This window comes from Macaca thibetana, chromosome 3 (assembly GCF_024542745.1).
Source record: "Macaca thibetana thibetana isolate TM-01 chromosome 3, ASM2454274v1, whole genome shotgun sequence".
Lineage (NCBI taxonomy): Eukaryota > Metazoa > Chordata > Mammalia > Primates > Cercopithecidae > Macaca > Macaca thibetana.
This window is the reverse complement of record NC_065580.1, coordinates 53995598-54020836: the sequence shown is the minus strand read 5'-3', so window position 1 is coordinate 54020836 and position 25239 is coordinate 53995598. Positions and strand designations below refer to the sequence as shown.

At 39.6% G+C, this 25239-nt stretch overlaps 1 protein-coding gene across 15 annotated transcripts in view; it reads right to left on the bottom strand.

Annotated features, from left to right (window-relative positions):
- Positions 1–25239, bottom strand: part of SRPK2 (SRSF protein kinase 2) — a 301034-nt gene that overhangs the window by 40928 nt on the left and 234867 nt on the right. For all 15 annotated transcript variants that reach the window (XM_050782692.1, XM_050782696.1, XM_050782695.1 and 12 more), the window contains 4 exons: positions 16114–16222; positions 14983–15070; positions 14351–14438; positions 7186–7292 (listed from right to left, as the gene is read on the bottom strand). In XM_050782692.1, the coding sequence (XP_050638649.1) occupies positions 7186–7292; positions 14351–14438; positions 14983–15070; positions 16114–16222 (392 nt within the window). The remainder of the gene's footprint in view (positions 1–7185; positions 7293–14350; positions 14439–14982; positions 15071–16113; positions 16223–25239) is intronic.

Below are 25239 nucleotides of genomic sequence, written 5' to 3'. Positions count from 1 at the left end.
CCAGCTACCTTTTCAATTACACAAGAAAGTCAAAGCCACTTTTAAAGAGTGCCAAAGAATTTTAAAGAAACCATCACCCGAGGTCTATCTTTTAATGTACTACAAATAATGACAACACAAACATTTTTTTCAGTGTTAGAAAAAAAAATAAGAGGTGGACATAAAATAGACCTCAATACAGTGACTTAAAAAAAATAGTAAGGTGCACAAACAGTCACAAGACTTCATGGGTAAGGCCAGAGAAGCAGCCACCAGACAGGCCTGGGAGTGGGCTGCACATGGCACTGGGTCATCTCCAGAAGCCACCAGGATGGCCTCCTTCTGCCACAGCACAGTCACCATGGCTACATGGGGACAGCTAAGAACTGATCAGAGGATTGATAATAGCGTATAGAAAACCCAGAAAAAGCAATTGATCCAATTCCATCATTACTTCTGAAAAATAAACAAGTGGTAGTATTTATCTGTCAGCCCTTTAAATCACAGAAAGATCAGCCATTTTCTAAAGAATAAGGGAAACATGCTTTTTCCTTCGTTTAAGGAAAGACAATTAACCAAGATACTTCTTGGCCACCTAATATATAAAGGAAGACACAAAGAGATGTGAAACTCACAATACATGATCCTGGAGTTTAGGAGACAACATAGCTACTTTGTGTTACTACGATGGATGCTTTAGAAGTCCACACTTACTTTTTTTTTTTTTTTTTTTTTTTTTTTTTTGAGACAGATTCTCACTGTGTTACTTAGGCTGGAGTGCAGTGGTGCAATCTTAGCTCACTGCAACCTCCACCTCCTGGGTTCAAGTGGTTCTCCTGCCTCAGCCTCCCAAGTAGCTGGGACTACAGTTATGTGCCACCAAACCCAGCTAATTTTTGTGTTTTTAGTAGAGATGGGGTTTCACCATATCGGTCAGGCTGGTCTAGAACTCCTGACCTCATGATCTGCCTGCCTTGGCCTCCCAAAAGTGCTGGGATTACAGGCATGAGACACTGCACCTGGCCCATCCTTATTCTTGTTTGTCTGTTTGTTTTGAGACAGAATTTCACTATTGTCGCCCAGGCTGGAGTGCAATGGCACGATCTCGGCTCACTGCAGCCTCCACCTCCAATGTTCAAGCGATTCTCTTGCCTCAGCCTCCCAAGTAGCTGGAACTACAGGTACATGCCACCACTCCCAGCTAATTTTTATATTTTTAGTAGACACAAGGTTTCACCATGTTGGCCAGGCAGTCTTGAACTCCTGACCACAGGTGATCCACCCCCTTGGCCTCCCACAGTGCAGGGATTACAGGCGTGAGCCACCACACCAGGCCCCCTTATTCTTAATCTCCACAATCAAACCACAAATTATGCATTACTATTTTGAGTTTACAAATGAGGAAACAGGCTCACCGAGGCTAAGTAACTTGATCAGGAGTACAAGATTGAAGTGCCAAAGCTACGATGCTAAGTCTGTCACCAAAGCATGTACACCTTACACTTTCTCTTATCCCAGTGGTTCTCAATGAGAGGAAAACTGGCAAAGTTCAGAGACATTTTTGATTGCCACAACCAGGGATGGTGATAGCTGATACTGGCATCTGAAGGGTAGATGCTAGGGACGCTGCTAAACATCCTACAATGCACAGGAAAGTCTCCCACAATTAAAATTATCTTGTCTGAAGTGTCAGTAGAGCTAGGGTTGACATGTGGCCTACAAGTAGTTATGGGACCAAATGTGAGCTGAAGGTATTTCAAGGAGGGAAGGCATATCCCCCTCTTAACTGGGTACTGTGAGAAGCCTTTGTCACAATGGTGGGATTCTGGCTGAGTCTTAAAAATGTGGGTAGACAAGGATGGCATTTCTGGCAGCCTAGGACAAAAGAAACTATCAAAGACGTGGAGATAAAAAATGGCAAGGTGCCATTTAGGGGTCAAGATGATTACCATTAAGTACTTTCTGTAACTACCTACAAAATAAAATCAGTAAACATTTACGAATAAAAATTCTGCTAAATCTGCATATTATAAATGTTTGGGACATCTTTGAATACTCACAAAAAATGTAAGCTGGTAGATTCCAGAGGGAAATAGGGTACCTGAGGGACATCACTTTTTGTCTGCAAGGGGAAATACAGGCTGATACCAGATGACATTAGATCTTAAACAGGTTCCCAGAAAGAAAAGTGACTTAACTTCTACCGGACACAGGCCCAGTGCAATTCCAAACTTACTACAGGCTCATAATAAGTTTATTACATAAAACTCATTATATAACAGCCAAAATGGTAAATCCATGAGCTCTGAAGCCAGACTATCTGGGTTTGAATTCCTGCTCCACCACTCAGCACTTTTTAAGCGACTTCCTAACTAGGGGCAAGTTACTTAACCTCTCTGGACGTCTGTTTCCACTTGATGAAATCAGGAAAGTAATAACATCCATTTCACAAGGTTACTGTGAATCACAGGGTTACTGTGAGGAACTCAACTATGCAAAGTACTCAAATTATACTTGGCACATAGTGAGCACCGAATTAACTATTTGCTACTACTAGCAGTACTATCTCTCATTACAGCTTTACAATAAACTATTGAGGAAGGTACCATTTTTGTTTTTTTGTTTTTAAAGAGACAGTCTTGTTCTGTCACACAGGCTAGAGTGCAGTGGCACCATCACGGCTCACTGCAGCCTTGACCACTTGGGCTCAAGTGATCCTCCGACCTCAGCCTCCCAAGTAGCTGGGACCACAGGTGCATACCACCATACCCGGCTAATTTTTAAATTTTGTTTTGTAGAGACAGGGTCTTGCAATGTTGCCCAGGTTGGTCTTGAACTCCTGGTCTCAAGCAATCCTCCCACTTCAACCTTCCAAAGTGCTGGGATTACAGGGATGAGCCACCACGCCTGGCTGGTATCATTATTTTTACCACTTTTATTGATGATGAAATTGTGGTTTGCAGAGGTTAGGTAACTTGGCCAAAGCCCTTTGGTGAAATTAGAGTCTATTTGATTCCAAACCCAAGCTCTTAATAACTCCATATATTGCTTCATGAAGGCCAAGAACATAAAGCTTTAGCAACCAGGCAATGGGAAGCCATTAAAGGATTCTAAATGGGAATATGAGTCATTAAAGCAAGGTTTTACTTGCAATAGAAAGGAGAATAAACCATAACAGGGACCAGGAATTGGACGGGCTGTATGCACAGAGAGCCAAGAGAAGCCTGTGAAAAGGTACTGGCTGGAGGTGGTAAGGCCCTGAACTAAGGAGGACAGCAAACGAAATACAAAGAACATCAAGAGAAAAACACATGGCAAAGGAGAGCTCAACAGGTGGGCTCCTGGGGAAGCACAGCAAGTGATAGAGAAAGGGAATGACTGGAACCTGCTCAGCTATCCCTGACTCTTAAGAAGAAGGTCTATAGTGAAAGCATACTAAGAAAATACTAAGAAAATTGGTCTGCTCTGGCTTGTTCTGGGAAATGATGTAACTGTGTCAGTCTGCAATAGAAAATCTTCCTAGTACCACCCAGGAGAAAGAAACACTGAAAACACAGGCGGAATCAAAGGGGGTGAAGGGAAACCTCAGGTAAGCAGATTATTAACTGGGATATGTAATTTCTTGAACAACTTACTACACTGAAAGTTCTGCGTAAGCTTAGGGGAAAAAAAATCCAGATTCCATGATAATATTTTTCTTAAATAAAGATGGATTCACACACAAAAAACCAAAACCAAACCAAATCCCATTAATACTGCATATAAGAACAAAGTGCAGACCACATTACAGGATCAAATTTTCAGCATGAATTTTTCTGAACTAAAGAAATAATACAGGAGCTCTTTCTAAATTTCCACAAAAAACAGGGTACATGAATTTCAGTGAGGATAACACATGCATTGGCCAGGTGTGGTATAATCCTAGCAACTTTGGGAGGCTGAGGTGGGAAGACTGCTTGAGTCCAGGAGTGGCCTCAAGAGACCAGCCTGAGCAATACAATGAGATCCCATCTCTACAAAAAAAATTAAAATTAGCTGGCATGGTGGTGCATGCCTGCAGTCCCAGCTACTAGGGAGGCTGAGGTGGGAGGATCACTTGAGCCCAAGAGGCCGAGGCTGCAGTGAGCTGTGATTGACCACTGCACTCCAGCTGGGTAACAGAGCAAGACCCTGTCTCGAAAAACAAAAACAAAATGAAGAACACACGTTAACTTATTTAATCTTCGGTTCATTCAACAAAGATGCACTGAGGTTCCACTGAACCTCAGATTTTCGTCTTTCAACTTACAGACTCTTTCAACTTGCTAAGGCTAGATTTTGTTTTTCTTCTCTGGAATATAAAATAAACATCAATGGCTTATCTGTGAATTCACCATTTTTGTTTTTTTGAGATGGAGTGTTGCTCTGTTGCCCAGGCTGGAGTGCAGTAGCATGATCTCGGCTCACTGCAACCTCCACCTCCCAGGTTCAAGCAATTCTCCTGCCTCAGCCTGCCGAGTAGCTGGGATTACAGGTGCGTGCCACCATGCCTGGCTAATTTTTCTGTTTTCAGTAGAGACGGAGTTTCACCATACTGGCCAGGACGCCATGATTCGCCCGCCTCAGCCTCCCAAAGTGCTGGGATTACAGGTGTGAGCCACCGCGTCTGGACAAATTCACCTTCTTACACACTAAGCCTAAAGGGTGGTGGTGTGGTCAGTCACTTAAGGCAACAGCAGGCCCCTCTGAAAGCACGAGGTTCTGGGAAATGATGCAGCCTGGGGGAAATACATGCAGGCAGCTATTTCTGAAAGTATTCAGTATTTGCTAGAATATGTAATTCCTTTAATATTTTCAAGATTTATTAAAAATAATTAGGAGATTCTTCCCAAGTTTTATTTGTTTGTTTTTTTTTTTTTTTGAGACGGAGTCTCGCTCTGTCGCCCAGGCTGGAGTGCAGTGGCGCGATCTCTGCTCACTGCAAGCTCCGCCTCCTGGGTTTACGCCATTCTCCTGCCTCAGCCTCCTGAGTAGCTGGGACTACAGGCGCCCGCCACCGCGCCCGGCTAATTTTTTGTATTTTTAGTAGAGACGGGGTTTCACCGTGGTCTCGATCTCCTGACCTTGTGATCCACCCGCCTCGGCCTCCCAAAGTGCTGGGATTACAGGCGTGAGCCACCGCGCCCGGCCCCCAAGTTTTAACAATATAGTTTTGTTTTGTTTGTTTGTTTTTTAAAAGAGTTTAGAGTTGCTGCTAAATGTTACAAATAATACAGTAGTCTTATCTGGGGATCAAATAATTCCAGTTAACATACTAATTTCTACCCTCACCACATAACCTCTTCTACATTAAAGTTGTTCATTTGAGATATTAGCCTGTCGAAATAATGAATAAAAATGCTACTATTTGAAAGCTAAGGGCAAACAGATTCAGTACTAAACAAAAGTTAGCCACAAATCTAGGCCCACATGTAAACCTAGCATAATACTACATAGAAGCACCTCAATCCAACTGACATAGAAGACACTGTAGTGAACTTTTCTCTCTCTAGCCCTCTTCTCAAGTAACATCGGTAGTGTTACAGAATAAGCTGCCAATTTTCCGTACAAGGCTGGGCACAGTGGTTCATGCCTGTAATCCCAGCACTTAGGAAGGCAGAGGCAGGCAGACTGCCTGAGCTCAGGAGTTTGAGACCACCCTGGGCAACATGGTGAAACCCTGTCTCTACTAAAACTATAAAAATTAGCTGGGCGTGCTGGCAGGCACCTATAGCCCCAGCTACTCAGGAGGCTGCAGTGAGCTGAGATCGCACCGCTGCACTCCAGGCTGGGTGACAGAGCAAGACTCCATCTCCAAAAAAAAAAAAAAAAAAAAAAAAAAAAGTCCGTACAAAAGGAAAAAGTGAAGAGATGAACATACAGGCAGCCTAAACAAAGTTATCTGTATACAAATTCAACAGAAATATCAAAGATGCTTTTACTACACAAATTTAAACTTCAAAATTTTTATGGGCGGCCGGGCGCGGTGGCTCACGCCTGTAATCCCAGCACTTGGGGAGGCCGAGGCGGGCAAATCACAAGGTCAGGAGATCGAGACCATGGTGAAACCCCGTCTCTACTAAAAATAGAAAAAATTAGCCGGGCGCAGTGGCGGGCGCCTGTAGTCCCAGCTGCTCGGGAGGCTGAGGCAGGAGAATGGCGTGAACCCGGGAGGCGGAGCTTGCAGTGAGCCGAGATTGCGCCACTGCACTCCAGCCTGGGCGACAGAGCAAGACTCCGTCTCAAAAAAAAAAAAAAAAAAAAAAAATTTTTATGGGCAATAAGTAGAATACATACTGATTCCATGCAGAAAACTGGAATGGGCAAACACTGCTAATTAGGAGGAATTCTTCCAACCATGCATACTTTCATTCTACAGATGTTTACTAGAGCATCATCTCTAAGCCTGACCCTACTTGAGGGTTTTCTTCTGGTAGGGCAACTGAACAAAACACACATCTAATACAGTTATTTCTACATGAGTTAAACATTTCCATTTTTTCCACAGCTTTACTGAGGTACAACTGACAATAAAAACTGAATATATTAGTAGTGTACATGTCTTGAAATATGTGTACACTGTGAAATTACCACAAACAGCTAATTAACCTAATCCAGTATGACAATAATATAGACTCTGTGTGTGTGTACATGATGAGAACATTCAAGATCTACTCTGTTAACAAATTCCAAGTATACAATACAGTAATGTTAACTATAGTCATCATGCTATTAGATCCCCAGAATTTAACCACTTTATAACTGAAAGTTTGTACACAACTCTTCAATTATCTATTACTCACTCTCTATCCAAGGATACTTAGTAAATAAACCCAGTAAGTTATTTCTTCTAAATTACTTCCTAATGAACTAAGTGGGATTCTTTTAGTAAAGATATTGAACAAAAACAACTTGATTGTACCATGTCACATACCTTAAAAAAAAAAAATGACATGCAAAAACGTATTCCTGACAATTACATATTGCTCCCTTCACAACAAAAAATGTCATTAAATACTGACTTAATAACAGTTCGAAATGTTATGCAGATATATATGTAATACATATATTACATATATATTATGCACTGATACATATGTAATATATATACATATTCGTAAACAGCAATCATGTTGAAAGCCTAGCCAATAAGGTACTAGGGCCTAGGGGCTGCGTCAAAAGCCTCACCTGTCGAATGATACTCTTCACACAACGTACTGGGAGGCCTTGATAGTTGGATTTGATGATCCACTTGAGGAGATGGTGGCCAAGCACTTCGAAGACCATACAGACATCTGGGACACAGTTAAGGATTGTTTGTGGATGCACTGCCTGGAGTGAGGCAGTTACCGAAAGCAGCATCATTGTGTCACTTGCAAAGCACTTACTACTCTATAAAATACAACATCAACACTATCAATAATACCAAAAGTGAGCAAACGTTGTGTCTCACTTAAATAACAAGCACTGACATTACTAAGCACAGTGGTTTCCCAGTATCTCAGGGAACTGGTTCCAGGACTGCTCTCGAATACCAAAATCCACACATGCTCGTCTCTTCAGGAAACTGGTGTAGTATACATATAACCTATTCACATCCTTCCATATACTTTATTTTTATTTTTTTTGAGACGGACTCTCGCTCTGTCACACAGGAGCGCAGTGGCACGATCTCAGCTCACTGCAAGCTCTGCCTCCTGGGTTCACGCCATTCTCCTGCCTGAGTCTCCCAAGTATCTGAAACTACAGGTGCCCGCCACGACGCTCAGCTAATTTTTTGTAATTTTAGTAGAGACGGGGTTTCACTATGTTAGCCAGGATGGTCTCAATCTCCTGACTTCATGATCCGCCCGACTTGGGTTCCGAAAGTGCTGGGATTACAGGCGTGAGCCACCGCGCCCGGCCCATATACTTTAAATCATGTCTAGATTACTTATAATACCTAATACAATGTATATGCTCTGTAAATAGTTGTTATACTCTATTTCTTAATTTCTATTACTTTTTACTGGTGTTTCCCAAATGTTTTTCATCCAAGGTTTATTAAATCTATGAATGGGGAACCCGCAGATACAAAGGGCTAAGTGTACTTACTCTGTGTCATGTATTATTTCACATGTACTCCAAACAACCTTAGGCAATAATGTAATTAACCCCACTGTAGGCATGAGGACATGGCACTTTCTAGGTGTAGAATGCACTTAGAAAGTGCCAGGTGGCTGAGCCACACTACTGAAGCCTATACTGAGCTGCACTCTCACCCATCTCAGCACACTTCCTGGAAATCGGCCTAATGAAACAGGCAAAACTGAAACCTCCTAGGAACTGACATGAAACAAATACAGAGCTTCAGTATCTTAAGTGTCCTCACTGCCTGCCTAAATTTCTACTTGATAAGCTACTTAAAACAAATTATAAAATAAAAATTTAGTAAACACAGTTAAGACCTATTTAATCTTTTCCTTTAATAATACCTTACATTATACAACTAGATCAATTTTAATACTATAGGCAGGTGTTAAGAATGTATGATCACCATTTAAGACATGGTATTAAGACTTAATCTATAATAACAACATCTCAGGAATCTGGATTTTCTTTTCTTAAAAAGACAAGGTCTCATTATGCTGCACTGGCTGGACTAGAACTCCTGGGCTAAAGGTATTCTCTTGCCTTAGCTTCCCAAGTAGTCAGTACTACAGGTGAAAACCACCATGCCCAGCTTATTTTTTTTGAGACACAGTCGCGTTCTGTCACCCAGGCTGGAGTGCAGTGGCGCAATCTCAGCTCACTGCAACTTCTACCTCCCGGGTTCAAGTGATTCTCCTACCTCGGCCTCCCGAATAGCTGGGATTACAGGCGTGTGCCACCATGCCTGGCTGATTTTTCTAGTTTTAGTAGAAACAGGGTTTCAACATGTTGGCCAGGCTGGTCTCAAACTCCTGACCTCAAGTGATCTGCCCACCTTGGCCTCCCAAAGTGCTGGGATTACAGGCATGAGCCACCACACTTGGCCCCAGCTTAATTTTTTTAAAAAACAGGTATTTCAGCCTTCACAACTATGACATCTCCAATTTCATTATATATTCATATAATTTATACAGGAAGATTTCAAATGGCTCTGAAACCTTTTGAGAACATTTTGTTCATCCCTGGAGTCTTACAGTTGACTTTAGAATCAAAAAAGTAGTTGATTTGATCAACTATAATAACTGAATATGCTACATTAAAACAGTATTATTTTAAATATTTTTAGTGAAAAAGAGAAAAATCTCTCTATCCTGTTGAAGAATGTAAGCGCTACAGATTTATGCGCAGATAATCTAAAGCCAGAAGTTTCTTACTATTTCCCAGGATCATTACAAAAATGGCAGATTAGTTAAGGACTAAATTTAGCAGCAGGCATAGGGCGAGGCCCAGGATATCCAAAACATAATCTAAGTCTTCTCAAAGCACTGGCACATCTGGACTATGATGATTACTTAGCATTTTGCTTCAGAGTAAAAATACCCACTAGAATGTATATTTCAAAAACCTCTATTTACCCACGAATTAAGTAGTTTCTCCAAAGAAATGTTCTGTTAGCTGTCCCACAAACGACCCTGCAGGTTGGACACGAAAGAAGTGACTGCTCTGCCACTATCTACTTACCGATTTATCTATCTAAAGGGAAAAATATACTCAGGAGTTAGCAGAAATTAACTGGAGAAAAAGAATGAGGTAACATTAGCAGCCACTGGTACGTCCTAGTATACTAAAGATGAATTTCTAAAAGAAATATGAGGGATTTTCAAAAAGTTTATGGAAAATGTGTATTTTGAAAACACTATGCATAGATTTCAAAAAATTTTTTGCACCAAAATAAACTCATACTAGTTTGTTAACATATCTGAACAGGATCTAGTTTGAGGCACTCACAAGATAACATACCAGTTTGAAAAAAGCCTCTACCAGAGCAACATGAATTCTAAAATCGAAGCAATAACAAACATCAAAGTTATGATGAAGCTTGGGTGAAATCACTGATGCTTTATGGTAAGTTTAAGGGGACAATATCCCAAAGAAATCGGCAGTTTTCAAGTCAATAACCCGTTTTAAGAAGGGATGAGATAATGTTGAAGATGAAGCCTGCAGTGGCAGACCATTTGCATCAATTTGTGTGGAAAAAGTTTGCAGCTGGGCGTGGTGACTCACACCCGTAATCCCAGCACTTTGGGAGGCTGAGGCGGGCAGATCACCTGAGGTCGGGAATTTGAGACCAGCCTGACCAACATGGAGAAATCCTGTCTCTAAAAAAAATAAAAATAAAAATATAAAATTAGCCAGGTGTAGTGGCACATGCCTGTAATCCCAGCTACTCGGGAGGCTGAGGCAGGAGAATCTCTTGAACCTAGGAGGTGGAGGTTGTGGTGAGCCAAGATTGCACCATTTCACTCCAGCCTGGGCAACAAGAGCAAAATTTCACCTCCCGAAAAAAAAAGTCTGCACCCTAATTGAAAAGGACAGATGACAGAGCAAACAACAGCCAACACCACAGACATCATGACTGGTTCAACTTACACAATTCTAATTGAAAATTGAAGTTGAGCAAACTTTCCACTCAATGGATGCCAAAACCACTGTTCCCAGATCAAGACAAGAGCAGAGCTTTCAATGGAAATTTTAAACAGGTAGGATCAAGATCCTGAAGCATTTCTTCAAAGGACTGTAACAGGACATAAAACATGGTTCTACAGTATGATCCTGAAGACAAAGCACAATCAAAGCAATGACTACCAGGAGGTGGCAGTGGTCCAGTCAAAGCACAAGTGGACTAGTGAAGAGGAAAGGACACTGCAATGGTTTTTTGGTATGCTGAGGCATGTTGCTTGTTGACTTTATGGAGAACCAAAGAACAATAACACCTGCTTATTAAGAGAGTTTTTTGAGAATGTCAGCGAATGCTTTAGCAGGAAAGTACCTGAGAAAACTTCTACTGGGAGTCCTTCTCCACCATGTAAATGTTCCTGTTCATTCCTCTCATCAAATGAGAGCAATTTTGTTAGAGTTTCAGTGGAAACTCATTAGAAATCCACCTTATAATCCTTATTTGGCTACTCCTAATTTTTGTTTCCTAATCTTAAAAAGGGCACCCATTTTTCCTCACTTAATAATGTAAAAAAGATTGCACTGACATGGTTAAATTCCTAAGACCCCTGGTTCTTTGAGGAGCAACTAAATGGCTGGTATCATCATATACAAAAGTGTCTTGAACTTGATGAAACTTATGTGAGAAATAAAGTTTATGTTCTTTATTTTTATCTTTTAATCTAGTTTTTCTATGAACATGGTGACATTCCCTCGTATAAAAACCTTCTCAAATACATGGAGTGAAGGAAATGCTTCCCTAGTTGATCATGACTTAGTAGATGCATAAACTGGATGTCATTCTGGAGTTTAAATCTGGGAAAAAGCCTTATCCTTAGGCTTCTGACATTTGTGAAAGTAAAATATCAAAATGGTGGATCTGTTCCAAACATGATATAAAGAGCAAAAAATCTGAGAGAAGCCAGAAGACCCCAGCTATTGACACAACCTAGCACCCATCAGTCACATGCCTCTGAGTAAGTGGTCCAATTTTCTTGAACCTTGGAAAATGAAAGTACTGCCTACCCCAGGCACACAAAGGGCTATCTCAGAGGATCCAACACCCATATGCAGAAAAAGTATTCAGGAAACTGAAGGCATTATCTCTTCCCTTCATTTTTGCTTTCTTCTCTGAGCTACAGGTTTTGGGATACTTTGCTCTCTGTCACTTCCCCCTGGAGCTACCCTTTGCCAACTCCTCAGATAGAGGAAGGATAACATGCCAACCCTTTCTACAATCCTAATTCACTTCCTCCTGAGTCCCCATCAAAACCAACAAGCACCCACATAACTTAGTAGCATGGTCAAAACTGATATTCTCAAAAAAGAAAGAAAAGTCAAGAGACACCTTCGCTTGTCTTCTTCCTAGACACACTTCCAAAGACAACTAGTATTAGTGACAGGTGAAGCCAGCTGGACTTCCTGGGTCGAGTGGAGACTTGGAGAACTTTTCTGTCTAGCTATTGGACTGTAAATGCACCAATCAGTGCTCTGTGTCTAGCTAAAGGATTGTAAATGCACCAGTCAGCACTCTGTAAAAACGCACCAATCAGTGCTCTGTGTCTAGCTAAAGGATTGTAAATGTACCAATCAGCACTCTGTAAAAATGCACGAATCAGTGCTCTGTGTCTAAAGGATTGTAAACACACCAATCAGCAATCTGTAAAAACACACCAATCAGCACTCCGTGTCTAGCTAAAGGATTGTAAACACACCAATCAGCACTCTGTACAATGGACCAATTGGCGCTCTGTAAAATGGACCAACCAGGAGAACATCGGTGGGGACAAATGAGGGAATAAAAGCTGGCCACCCAAACCAGCAGCGACAACCCGCTCAAGTCCCCTTCCACGTTGTGGAAGCTTTGTTCTTTTGCTCTTCATAATAAAATCTTGTTGCTGCCCACTCTTTGGGTCTGCACCAACTTTAACAGCTGTAACACTCACGGCGAGGGTCTGCAGCTTCATTCCTGAAGTCAGCAAGACCACAAACCCACCAGGAGGAACAAACAACTCTGGATGCGCCACCTTTAAGAGTTGTAACACTCACTGCGAGGTCCGCAGCTTCATTCTTGAAGTCAGTGAGACCAAGAACCCACCAGAAGGGAAGGGACACATTAGGAATAAGGCCATCCTTTTTAAAACACATGAGAAACAACTAAACTTATAGCTGACCAAGAAACACTTTCCTCTATTTAGAGTCACTAACTTCTGTCAGGATAATTCAAATACTCTGTGTATCATATTCTAACAAGAAAGATAAAAATGTAAATTGAACAAATTAATCTTAAACTGAACAACTAAAGTAAGTGAATACAGACTTAGGAGTAAACAATATTGTTAAAAATGATTCAAATATGTCTTTAAAAATTCATTTTTGCAATACCAAGGAAATCTGAATGAAGAAGTCTCCAATACCAAGGATACCTGATGCGGTATCAAGAAATTGTTAATGTCTTTGGTGAGTTTTATGGTTATGTTTAAAGGTTCATATTTTTTCAAAGATTCACAAAGACACTCGTAGAAGTAAAAGGACATGACTTCTAGGATTTGCTCTACAATAATTCAGCAAAAAAAGACAGATGGATCAATTATGGCCAGACCAGGACAATTATTAAACTTGAGGGACAAATTTACAACCATTTACTGCAGTATACTCTCTCTTTCATATAGGTTTGAAATTTCTCCCAATAAGTTTGTAAAGAAAAACAATAAAGGTATTTTCTATCAAGCACTGGCTTATCTCAGATATATCAAGGAGTATAGAAAATGCATCATTTGCCGGGCATGGTGGCTCAAGCCTGTAATCCCAGCACTTTGGGAGGCCAAGACGGGCGGATCACGAGATCAGGAGATCGAGACCATCCTGGCTAACACGGTGAAACCCCGTCTCTACTAAAAAATACAAAAAACTAGCCGGGCGAGGTGGCGGCGCCTATAGTCCCAGCTACTCGGGAGGCTGAGGCAGGAGAATGGCGGGAACCTGGGAGGCGGAGCTTGCAGTGAGCTGAGATCTGGCCACTGCACTCCAGCCTGGGCGACAGAGCGAGACTCCGTCTCAAAAAAAAAAAAAAAAGAAAATGCATCATTTTACCTTTCCTAAACTTTTGCAATATAGATAACTGGGAATAAAATAAAGAAAACCAAAATGTTTCCATATTCACCTGACAGAAAGATGAGCCTCTGGGGACAATTACTTGAAAGGCTCAGTTGTATAATTCTGGAAACAGAATGTGGCAACTACTAGTACTATTCAGAACTAAGAGCAGTCAAGTGCTATCCTGGGATGTGGACATTTACAGAGCACTTTTCCTTTTATCTTAACCAATGCTCCATTCTCACATGGTGCTTTGCAGCCACTGGGGCACACACAAATTGTCCTTGCGCACAGGTTTTCGAAAGTTTAAAACACAAAGAAGTGTTGCTGATGTATGCTTTTATTTACCACTACAAAAAAACTTTACCACAATTAACAGGAAAAGATCATTAATTCCACACCAAAATTAAGTCAAGTTGTTGTGTTAAAAGTAAGTTTCTAAGATGCTACTATACCAAATACCCGAAAAGCCATGCAAACCATCCTAGGTGGACCACTTTATAATACTTGACAGCGTTCCTAGAGAGTTTATGTTGAAGGTGATACAGCAGAAAACAGAGATTATAGGAGCTTGAAATGTTTTCATTTGTTAAAAGGTAAAAATATAAATAAATCAGGAAGTAAAGGATACGTATCCCATTCATGCCTGAAATCTTGAAGTCGTCAATGAGCTGGACCACCATGTCTTTGTTTGGGTCACTGGGATCACTTTCTCGAACCTATGCCAAGAAAAAGGAATGCAAGAACACAGAGTTTAAGACAAAGCACGTTTTCCCATTATAACAGCAATACTGTTTAAATACAAGTGTGTTTTAAAATAAAAAATCATCACAAAGTTATAAAGAATAAACTTGATTTATTTTCATTTTTATTTTTTATTTTGAGACAGAGTCTTGCTCTATAGCCCAGTCTGGAGTGCAGTGGTACGATCTCAGCTCACTGCAACCTCTGCCTCCCAAGTTCAAGTGATACCCATGCCTCAGCCACCCAAGCAGCTGAGATTACAGACGCCCACCACCATGCCTGGCTATTTTTTTGTATTTTTAGTAGAGACGGGGTTTCACCATGTTTGCCAGGCTCGTCTTGAACTCTTGACCTCAAGTGATCTGCTCACCTTGGCCTCCCAAAGTGCTGAGATTATAGGCATGAGCCACCATGCCCAGCCAAACTTGACTTTAATTTAGTATTACCCAGAAAAACCTTTCTGTAAAATTTTTAAGTCATTAAATTTTCTTATATCATTCACATTTTTGAAGTACTTACACATTTGAGCAATTTTATTTCATCCAAGGCTGTCTCCGTATAATGCTGGGCACTTTTTACAACTTTCATTGCAACAAATCTTTTCCCCCTTTAAAAAAAAAAAAAAAAAAGTATTTATATTATCAGTGAAAGAAATCATTAGTATTCAGGTTGAGCATCCGTAATTGGAAAATGTAAAATCCAAAATGCCCCAAAACCTAAAATATTATGAGTGTGTCGACATGACGCCACAGTGTAAAATTCCAACTCTGACTGCAATCAAAACTCAGTAAAAGCTTTGTATGTTGCACAAGATTATTTAAAATGTTGTATAAAACTGCCTTCAGGCTATGTATATACGGTGTATATGAAATACAATGAATTTTGTGTTTAGATCTGGGTCACATCTCTAAGGTCATTGTGTATATACACAAATATTCCAAAATCCAAAACACTTCTGGTCTCAAAGCATTTCAGATAAGGGATATTCAACTTGTATGAGATCTATCCAATAAACAAAAACATAAGCTTTCCTTTAAAATAGTACTTTTCAAATGGTGGGGCCACATTAAATAGTTGTATGGGTCAAGACAGTCTCTTTTATGCTTTGTTGTTTTGTTTTTTCCCTAATTAAAACAAGACTAGAAAAATACCAGAATTATCACAAATATTACTCACCAACCTAATAGTGAAAACCACTCTCCTCTAACACTTTTGTTTCAGAACACACACACGTACGCACAAAATACATGTGTGTATATGCGGAGTAGCAATGAAGCTTCTTACTATGTGTCATGGCTTTGAAAAGTTAGAAATGACTGATTTGAAAAGCCTATACACTGAAAAGCCTATACTATACATTATGTTTGTCTGATATGGATGAATTACTAGAAAAATAATATAATCCCAATGTAAAACAATTTCAGTGAATTAACTTTGAAATAAAGCTGGAAGCAAGTAATATTTTAAGATTTCAAATGAACTTCAAACTAAGGCAGTGGGGCAGAAAGGAATCTAGCCAGCTGAGGCAGGCCTGTGCTAAGCACTTCACATACCTCAACAAAGCAGTGGTGACCCTCAGCCATACCTTCTTAGAACACATATGTTGAACTACTCCAGGAAACAAATGCACAAATGACAAAGAACACTTACTGCATATCCCAGCACAGCCAGACAGTAGAGAAGTGCCCCCATCCAAGCTTTCTAATAACATGATACCGGCCATTGAAGAGGTCTCCAATTTTCACTGGATGATAGCCACCTTAAAAAGAAAGAAAAAAATTCAAAATACTGGAAAAGTAGTAAAAACATTTCATCTCTTTTGTCAATTCTTGATATCATTAAAGAAAGCTCTACATAACACACGCAGACTAAAACACGTTTACTAATACATTTTTTTCAGGAATATCTTTCAACAAGAAAAAGTGTTGGCTTTTCTTGTTGGAAAAGGTGGCTCACACCTGTAATCTCAGCACTTTGGGAGGCTGAGGCAGGTGGATGACTTCAGGTCAGGAGTTCAAGACTAGCCTGGCCAACATGGTGAAACCCGGTCTCTAGTAAAAATACAAAAATCAGCGGGACATGGTGGCGAGCACCTGTAGTCCCAGCTACTTAGGAGGCTGAGGGGAGAGAATCACTTGAACCTGGGAGGTGGAGGCTGCAATGAGCCTGAGCGAAAAGTGTCCAACTGCAATCCAGCCTGAGCAAGAAGTGTTCTATCGATTCCTATTAGACTTCTTGTTTTAATTTAAGGAGGCAATGAACCATCCAGCACACCGTAACAATAACTTGAGGTTCCCTATTTACTTATTTTACTTATTTATTTTTAAGACAGGGTCTCACTCTGCTGTCTAGACTGGAGTACAATGGCAAGATCTCAGCTCACTGCAACCTCTGATTCCCAGGCTCAAGAGGTCCTCCCACCTCAGCCTCCCAAGTAGCTGGAACTACAGGCACACACCACCATGCCCAGATAATTGTTGTACTTTTTGTAGAGACAGGGTTTCACGACATTACCCAGGCTGGTCTTGAACTCCTAGGCTCAAGCAATCCGTAAGTCTCCCCTCCCAAAATGCTGGGATCATAGGCATGAGCCACCACGCTTGGCCAAGGTTCTGTATTTCAACCTAGGTGTGTACGTTATGCACACACCAGCTCTTGGTTTTTAAAGACTTTTTTCTCCTAAACAAGTTAAATTCAAATCTTTTTGGATATGTACAAGAAAACTGACAAAAATAAACAATCTTTACTCTGTATAATTCTGCATGCATCAATAGTTTATTCGTAACTAACTAGAAACTGTACAATGCATGTCTTAATTTATGTTCTAATAAGGCTTGTTCCTCTCATCACTATTCTGCCAACTTCTAACTCCTTCCTGGAAACATTCCTTACAAATGAAGAAATGAGGCGGGGCACAGTGGCTCATGCCTGTAATCCCAGCACTTTGGGAGGCCAAGGTGGGCAGATCACCTGAGGTCTGGAGTTCGAGAGACCAGCCTGGCCAAGATGGTGAAACCCCGTCTCTATTAAAAATACAAAAAATTAGTCAGATGTGGTGGCAAACGCCTGTAATCTCAGCTACTCGGAAGGCCGATGAAGAAGAATTGCTTGAACCCAGAAAGCAGAGGTTGCAGTGAGCCAAGATTGCACCATTGCACTCCAGCCTGGGCGACAGAGTGAGACTTCACCTCAACAAAAAAAAAAAAAAAAGAAAGAAAGAAGAAGAAGAAAGAAAGGAAAGGAAGAAATCAGTTATAGAGGGACAGAGGACACCCTATTAAGGTAGATTCTTGAGGGGAAGTAGGGTGCCTCACTGATATCTGGCACGGGAAGTTCTTTGCTTTCCATTTTTAAGCAAAATAAGCAAGCTACAAACTAGCGCAGATAATATGGTATACTTTTTGTGAAATACAGAGGATAAGATTTTAGCAATGGACATTCCTAGGTATAAAATTACTCTTACTCTCTTTATATTTTATTCTTTTTAGCTATGCTTTTTCAATTTCTTCAATTTTTCTAAAACAATATTTTACTACTTTTTTACATTGGAAACAGATTTTTAATTCTTTTAACGTTTGCTTTTTAATTGTAAAGACATCTATTTCTCTTTTAATCTGCAGAATTCTTACAAATTACTCAGTAAAGATGTGGATGGCTTGTGCCTCGTCTTAAGAGGTCTAAAGCAGGTGTAGGAAGTATCTAACCAGATCCTTCAATATATTCCCAGGGGGCTCTCAATAACACGTCAAGAATATATTTATGAATATTTAAATTGTGTTGGATTATTCCTATGTGAAGCAGGAATGTGACCAGCTACTGAGTTCCTGAGATTCTCACCCTTCTATTGCCTTTGCACTTGCTTTTCCTGGATTTGAATCTCAAGGTATATGACAACATTTTGGCTAAATATATGAACTAAATGATAGTGAATTAGGAATAAAATGTATTATTAAATGTCTTACTACTTAGAAGATTAAACTAAAATTAATTAAAAAGATGAGCTCTGAGTTTATAATACAGTTATTTATTTATTTATATTTTTTGACAACTGAGTTTTGCTCCATCACCCAGGCTAGAGTTCATTGGCCATCTTGGCGCACTGCAACCTCTGTCTCCTGGGTTCAAGCCATTCTCCTGCCTCAGTCTCCCGTGTAGCTGGAATTACAGGCTTGCACCACCACACCTGGCTAATTTTTGTGTTTTCAGCAGAGTTAGGGTTTTGCCATGCTGACCAGGCTAATCTGTAACTCCTGACCTCAGGTGATCCACCCACCTTGGCCTCCCAAAGTGCTGGGATTACAGGCATAAGCCACCGCGCCCAGCCTACAATACAGTTTTGAAACCATTAAAATTAACATTCAAAGCAGGAAATGAAACTGTTTATCCGGTATGAATTAGGAACACTGTGCTAGGCACTTTATTTTCAAAACCATGTTCCATGAAACAAAAATAAACTATAATATACTGCAGGTGTTCGATAGGGGATCAGGGCAGTGGGAAGGAAGAAGGGAGAAGTTCTGTTAGAGAAACGCAGTGTTGAACAAAGAAAACCAGATTTCTTGACCATAGGCCTAATGTTTTAATACAGAGTGAGAACCTTTAAGAGAACAGAAAATGCTGCGTATTCCTGACATATGTGTTCATGGAATTATTTCTTCAGAGACCTAGTTGCATTTTATAACACAAGTATTTAGGAAAGACTGATCTATCATAATTCTTGAAACCACTCTACAAAGTAGATGGTATTATTTTTACACTGCTACAGAGAACACCAAGTATCACAGATTATGAAGTACTAGGTTCAGGGCTAGAAACTAGGTCTGACTCCAAAACCCATGTTTTGTCAACTAGTAAGAAATACACTCCAATTTTAATAACTAGAGGACTGCTTCCTGGTCTTAGTACACAGAAAACATGGGATGTCTTAATTAAAATCTATATACTACTTAAACATACATTATTGCTAATATTTAAGTCTAAATTTAAAAATAATTTATGCATAAAAAGAAATCTATATCACACTAGTATATGTTTCAGATTCAAATTCTCAATTAGCCAAAGTCTGTACATGTGAGCAAAAACAGAGGAGCACTATTTCCAATGTAATCACAGCATAAGCACAGCAGCTTCTTTTCTCAAGGGCTTTGAAAGCTAACAACAACAAAATTACTAGTGGAGTACAGTATCCCTGAAGCCCTCAGTCTAGCTAAAACTATTATCTCTATAAAAAGGCAAACTACACAAGAGATGCGGGCTAGCTCTGTCACCCAGGCTGGGCAGTAGAGCAGCACAAACAGGGCTCACTGCATCCTCGAACTCCTGGGTTCAAGCAACCTTCTCAACTCAGCCTCCAAGAAGTATATACCACCATGCCTGGCTAGTAATAACATTTTTTTTAAAAAAACAACTATAAAACACTTACTTCTAATTTTCAAAATGTGATATACACAATTTCAAGTCTATGTATATTCTCATATTGTAACTCCTGGTTTCCTACAAAATTAGTATCTTCTGACCATTCATTTTTCATTCCCTTCTCACATAATGGCACCTTGCTCACAGGGCATCTCCTCTAACATCCATGCTGCCAGAAGAGTGGTCCCTATCTCCATGCACCAGACCACACTAACCTAACTAACAACCAGGGAATCAGAGAAAATGAACACTCCAGTAACTCCACCAGAAATGACCCCAATTCCTTGGGCTTAGTTAACTGTGTGCACTATAATGGCTATTAGCAATGGACACCCCAAGGTGTACCACGTTGCCCAGCACACAAGAAAACAAGTACAGTTACTAGACAAAGACTCAAACTTTATTCAGTTCGCTGCTTCACCAGAGGACAGAAAAGGAGTATGGGACAATAACAGTGCTATGGACCCTGCTAACAGCATTAGGCAGGGTGCCAGAAAGTCTCAGGTACTTGAAGATCACCATGACTTAAGGGTTTGGTGGATACACCTGTGCACTTCACTATTTGTACTATTTAATATAAAAACCATGCATTTATCAAAGTTGTTTTTCTTTTTTTTTGTTTTGGCTTCTCAAAAAACAAATCTTAGCCGGGTGCAGTGGCTCACACCTGTAATCCTAGCACTTTGGAAGGCTAAGGCAGGAGGATTGTTTGAGCCCGAGAGTTCGATACCAGACTGGGCAATACAGTGAGAGCCTGTTTCTAAAAGAAAAAAAAAATCTTATCAGATTACAAACACGAAGAGATCAAGAATGAACTGTTAAGTAACCATTAAATTCATTGCTCTGGTTTCTTCTACTTCCATGCCTCCAGCACAGCCAAGATTTCTGTAACTAAAACTCTACCTAAGATAGTAAAAAGAATCCAAAGAAGAAAATGTTAAAACTCTCCTTTTTAGCTATTTGGGTGACTTGCTAGCCAAAGATAAAGATTCCCTTTTCCTTGTCTAGCAAAAAATAGATTCTATTTATAGAGTTAACCAGAAGTTCAGAATTCCATGACAGACAATGTTCTGGAAGTATTTTCAACAAAGTCTCTTTATTTTCTTAATAAAGATAATATTAAGTGTCACCCGAGCTCTGCTGAGAGTGGTTTCTCAGCCTTCTGATTGGGTGGTGTCTCTATATAACCACTGAAAACTTTCAAAGTACTAGGGAAAGCTGAGAATCACCCCCAACACACACAATGATTGAAAAAAGGAGGAGCCAGGCACAGTGGCTCAAGCCTGTAATCCCAGCATTTTGGGAGGCCGAGATGGGTGGATCACGATGTCAGGAGATCGAGACCATCCTGGCTAACACCGTGAAACGCCGTCTCTACTAAAAAATATAAAAAAAACTAGCCGGGCGAGGTAGTGGGCACCTGTAGTCCTAGCTACTCGGGAGGCTAAAGCAGGAGAATGGCGTGAACCTGGGAGGTGGAGCTTGCAGTGAGCCGACAGCGGGCCACTGCACTCCAGCCTGGGTGGCAGAGCGAGACTCTGTCTCAAAAAAAAAAAAAAAAAAAAAAAGGAAGGGGTGGAAAAAAGAAATTTGTTCACAGTAACGTAACATAAAGACACATTCTGTGTCACTGAAGATTTTAATACTTCCTTCTCCCAAAATTGATAAAATAAAAGCAAGCAGACATAAAATCAGTAAGGATATGGAAGATTTGAACACTATCAACCAGCTTGACCTAATTACCACTTATAGATCACTACACTCAACAACAAATACTCTTTTCAAGGACACACAAAATATTTACCAAGATACATAATGTACTATACCATAAAACAAGTCTCAATAGAAGTAAGAGGATTCGGCCGGGCGTGGTGGCTCACGCCTGTAATCACAACACTATGAGAGGCCGAAGCTAGTGGATCACCTGAGGTCAGGAGTTCAAGATCAGCCTGGCTAATGTGACAAAATCCGTCTCTTACTAAAAATACAAAAATGGGCTGGGCGTGGTGGTGCATGCCTGTAGTCCCAGCTATTTGGGATGCTGAGGCAGAACTTCTTAAACCCAGGAGGCAGAGGTTGCAGAGTTGAGATCACACCACTGCACTGCAGCCTGGGCCACAGAGTGAGACTCCATTTCCAAAAAAAAAAAAAAAAAAAAAAAAAGAAATAAGAGGATTCAAATCACACCAAGTATGTCCTCAGACCATAACAGAATTAAATTACAAACCAAGAAGAGAAAGTACTCAGAAATTTGGAAACTAAGTAACACAATTCAAAATAACCCATAGGCTAAAGAAGAAATCAAAAGGAAATTAGGAGGTATTTCTTACATTAAGTGAAAATGAAAACATTATCAGAATCTATGAAACGCTGTTAAAGCAAAACTCAGAGGGAAATTTATAGCACTAAATGCCTGTATCAGAAAAGATCTCAAAAAAGTAATCTTAGTTTCCACCTTAGAAAACTAAAACTTAATAGCAAACTTAATCCAAAGTAAATGGAAGAATGAAAATATAATAATGATATGAACTATAATAAGTAAAATAAAAAAGCATAGGAACAGTCTAGAAAATCAGTGAAACCAAAAGCTGGTTCTTTAAGAAAATGAAAGCAATTAACAAATTTCTGGCCAGGCAGACTGGGTAGGGAGAGAAAACACAAATTACCATCATGAGCAATGAGTGAGGTAACGTCACTATGTATTTTTGAGGCATTAAAAAGATACAAGGGAATATTATCATGTTATACCTGTACATGTGAAAACTCAGATAAAATGGACAAATAACTGAAAAGACACAAGGTCCAAACAAGAAAAAAAATATCTGAATAACCATGTATCTATTTTAAAAAATGAATTTATTGTTCAAAATCTTCCCATAAAAACTGCATTGGTATCTTCTTTCTTGATATTATGAAAGAAATACTACAAATTCCTCCTAAAAAAAAAAAAAAGAGGAAATACTTCCAGTCTTGATCCTACAAAGCCAGCATTTTTTTATTCCAAAGCCAGGCAAAGACATTATAAGAAAACTACAGACCAATTTTCCTCATAATGTAGATATAAACATTGCAGAAAAAGGTTCAACAAATCAAATCAAATAATATATCAAAAGGATAAAACATCATGATCAAATGGGATTTATTCCAGGAACACAAACTTGGGTCAGTATTCAAAATTCAACTGATGTAATTCATCATAATTAACATTCTAAAAAAGAAAATCCATATCATCAGCATATCAGACACAGAAAATCATCTGACAATATGAAACATTCATTCTTGATCACAATTCTCAATGAAGTAGGAATAAAGGAACATCAATGAAAAACCTACAGATAACATCAGATTTAACTATTAAAGACCAAATGTTTTCCCCCTAATACCAGAAACAAGATAAGAATGTCTGCTCTCCCCATTTCTATTCTACTGTTCTGGAAGCTCTAACTAGTACAATCATGCAAAATAAATAAAAAGGCATCACTGCTGAAAAAAAAAGAAAATTTATCTTTAGTCACAGACAAGCCACAGAGATATATGTGGTTTTGCATATATATATGTGTGTGTGCGTGCGCGTGCATATATATATATGCACAGTGGCCTATGGTTTTACATACATACATATATGTACGCGTGTGTGTGTGTGTGTGTGTGTGTGTGTGTGTGTGTAAGTGTGTATACACACCACATCTGGCTACTTTCTGTATTTTTAGTAGAGACAGGGTTTCACCATGTTGGCCAGGCTACTCTCTAACTCTTGACCTCGGGTAATCCACCTGCCCTGGCCTCCCAAAGTGCTGGGATTACAGGCACAAGCCATCACGCCTGGCCTAGTCATGTATTTTCTTGAGTGAAGTAAGAATCTCTTCAATGATTTTGATCACTTTTCTAATGGACTGTCATTTTCTTATCACTGCAGATATTCCTTATACATGTTAATACCTTCTTGGTTATACATCCTGCAATTCCGCTAATAATAACCACTTCCAAAATGTACCTGGTAATTGTCAGAAAAGTGATTAAACCAGGAAACACACACATACACACACACACAAAAGAGCTGGTAAAGTGAAAATAAAAACATGATATGCAGAGATATCAACGAAACCTTTTGATGACTTGCTTTTTTTAAAAGCACTGAGAATAGACAGCATGACTTGCTATTATGTATGTACTAACCACCACTTTTCTTCACTTAAAAAAAATTATTTAGAACATACGCAACCTATCTTTTTACTTCAACAAAAGGATATCTTTAGATTATTAAGATGTGTGACACAATGTAAGGACACAAAGGACTGCAAGAAAATCTTAAAACCTTAGTATATTTGAAATATCTCATCTACATTACAAGATAATAGGTAAATGTCATTTAAAAAACCAGGATTTTCAATATAAAAGAGTTAAAATGTAAAAGTTTTTAAAAACTGTACAAATGATGTGTCAATGGAGGTTCATCATTTCTAACAAATGTACTACTCTGGAGGAGGATGCTGATCCTGGGGGTGGCTATGCATGCATCGTGGCGGGAAGTTCATAGGTTATCACTGTGCTTTCAATTTTGCAGTGAATCTAAAACTGCTATTAAAAAAAAAAAAAAAAAAAAAAAAAAAAAAAAAACCGGCTGGCAGTGGTCGCTCATGCCTATAATCCCAGCACTTTGGGAGGCCGAGGTGGGCAGATCACAAGGTCAGGAGATCAAGGCCATCCTGGCTAACACGGTGAAACCCCGTCTCTACTAAAAATAAAAAAAATTAGCCAGGCGTGGTGGCACACACCTGTAGTTCAGCTACTCGGGAAGCTGAGGCAGGAGAATCGCTTGAACCTGGGAGGCAGAGCTTGCAGTGAGCCGAGATCACGCCACTGCATACTCTAGCCTGGGCGACAGAGCAAGACTCCGTCTCAAAAAAAAAAAAAAAAAGGTAGTCTTTAAAAAAAGATTTGTTTGCGGTCAGGTTAAAAGTGCCTAGAAAGAATGTTTCTGTAAAGACGAGACTACCTATTGCATGGGGACACACGAAAGTACAGAAGGTGGTGACAACATGAAGAATCCATCAGACAAATTCAAAAGGTGAAAGTCTAAAGAGACAACTAACTAGGGTTCTAATATGAATTAAGTGCATGATGTTGTGAACAAACAAAGCATAATTCTGGAATAAAATTAAAACCACTATTTCAGATAACAAGTATCTTCTCAGGATAAGATAGGAAAAATATTGCCCAAGTTGGAAATGGATTGTCTGTCAATGATTAGTAACAATCTCTTGTAATTGGCCTTCATCAATAAAATTTTACAATCCTTCTTTAGCTAATTTAGGTTATAAAAGAAATAAGAAAATAAATTATTGCTGTAAAATTTCACAA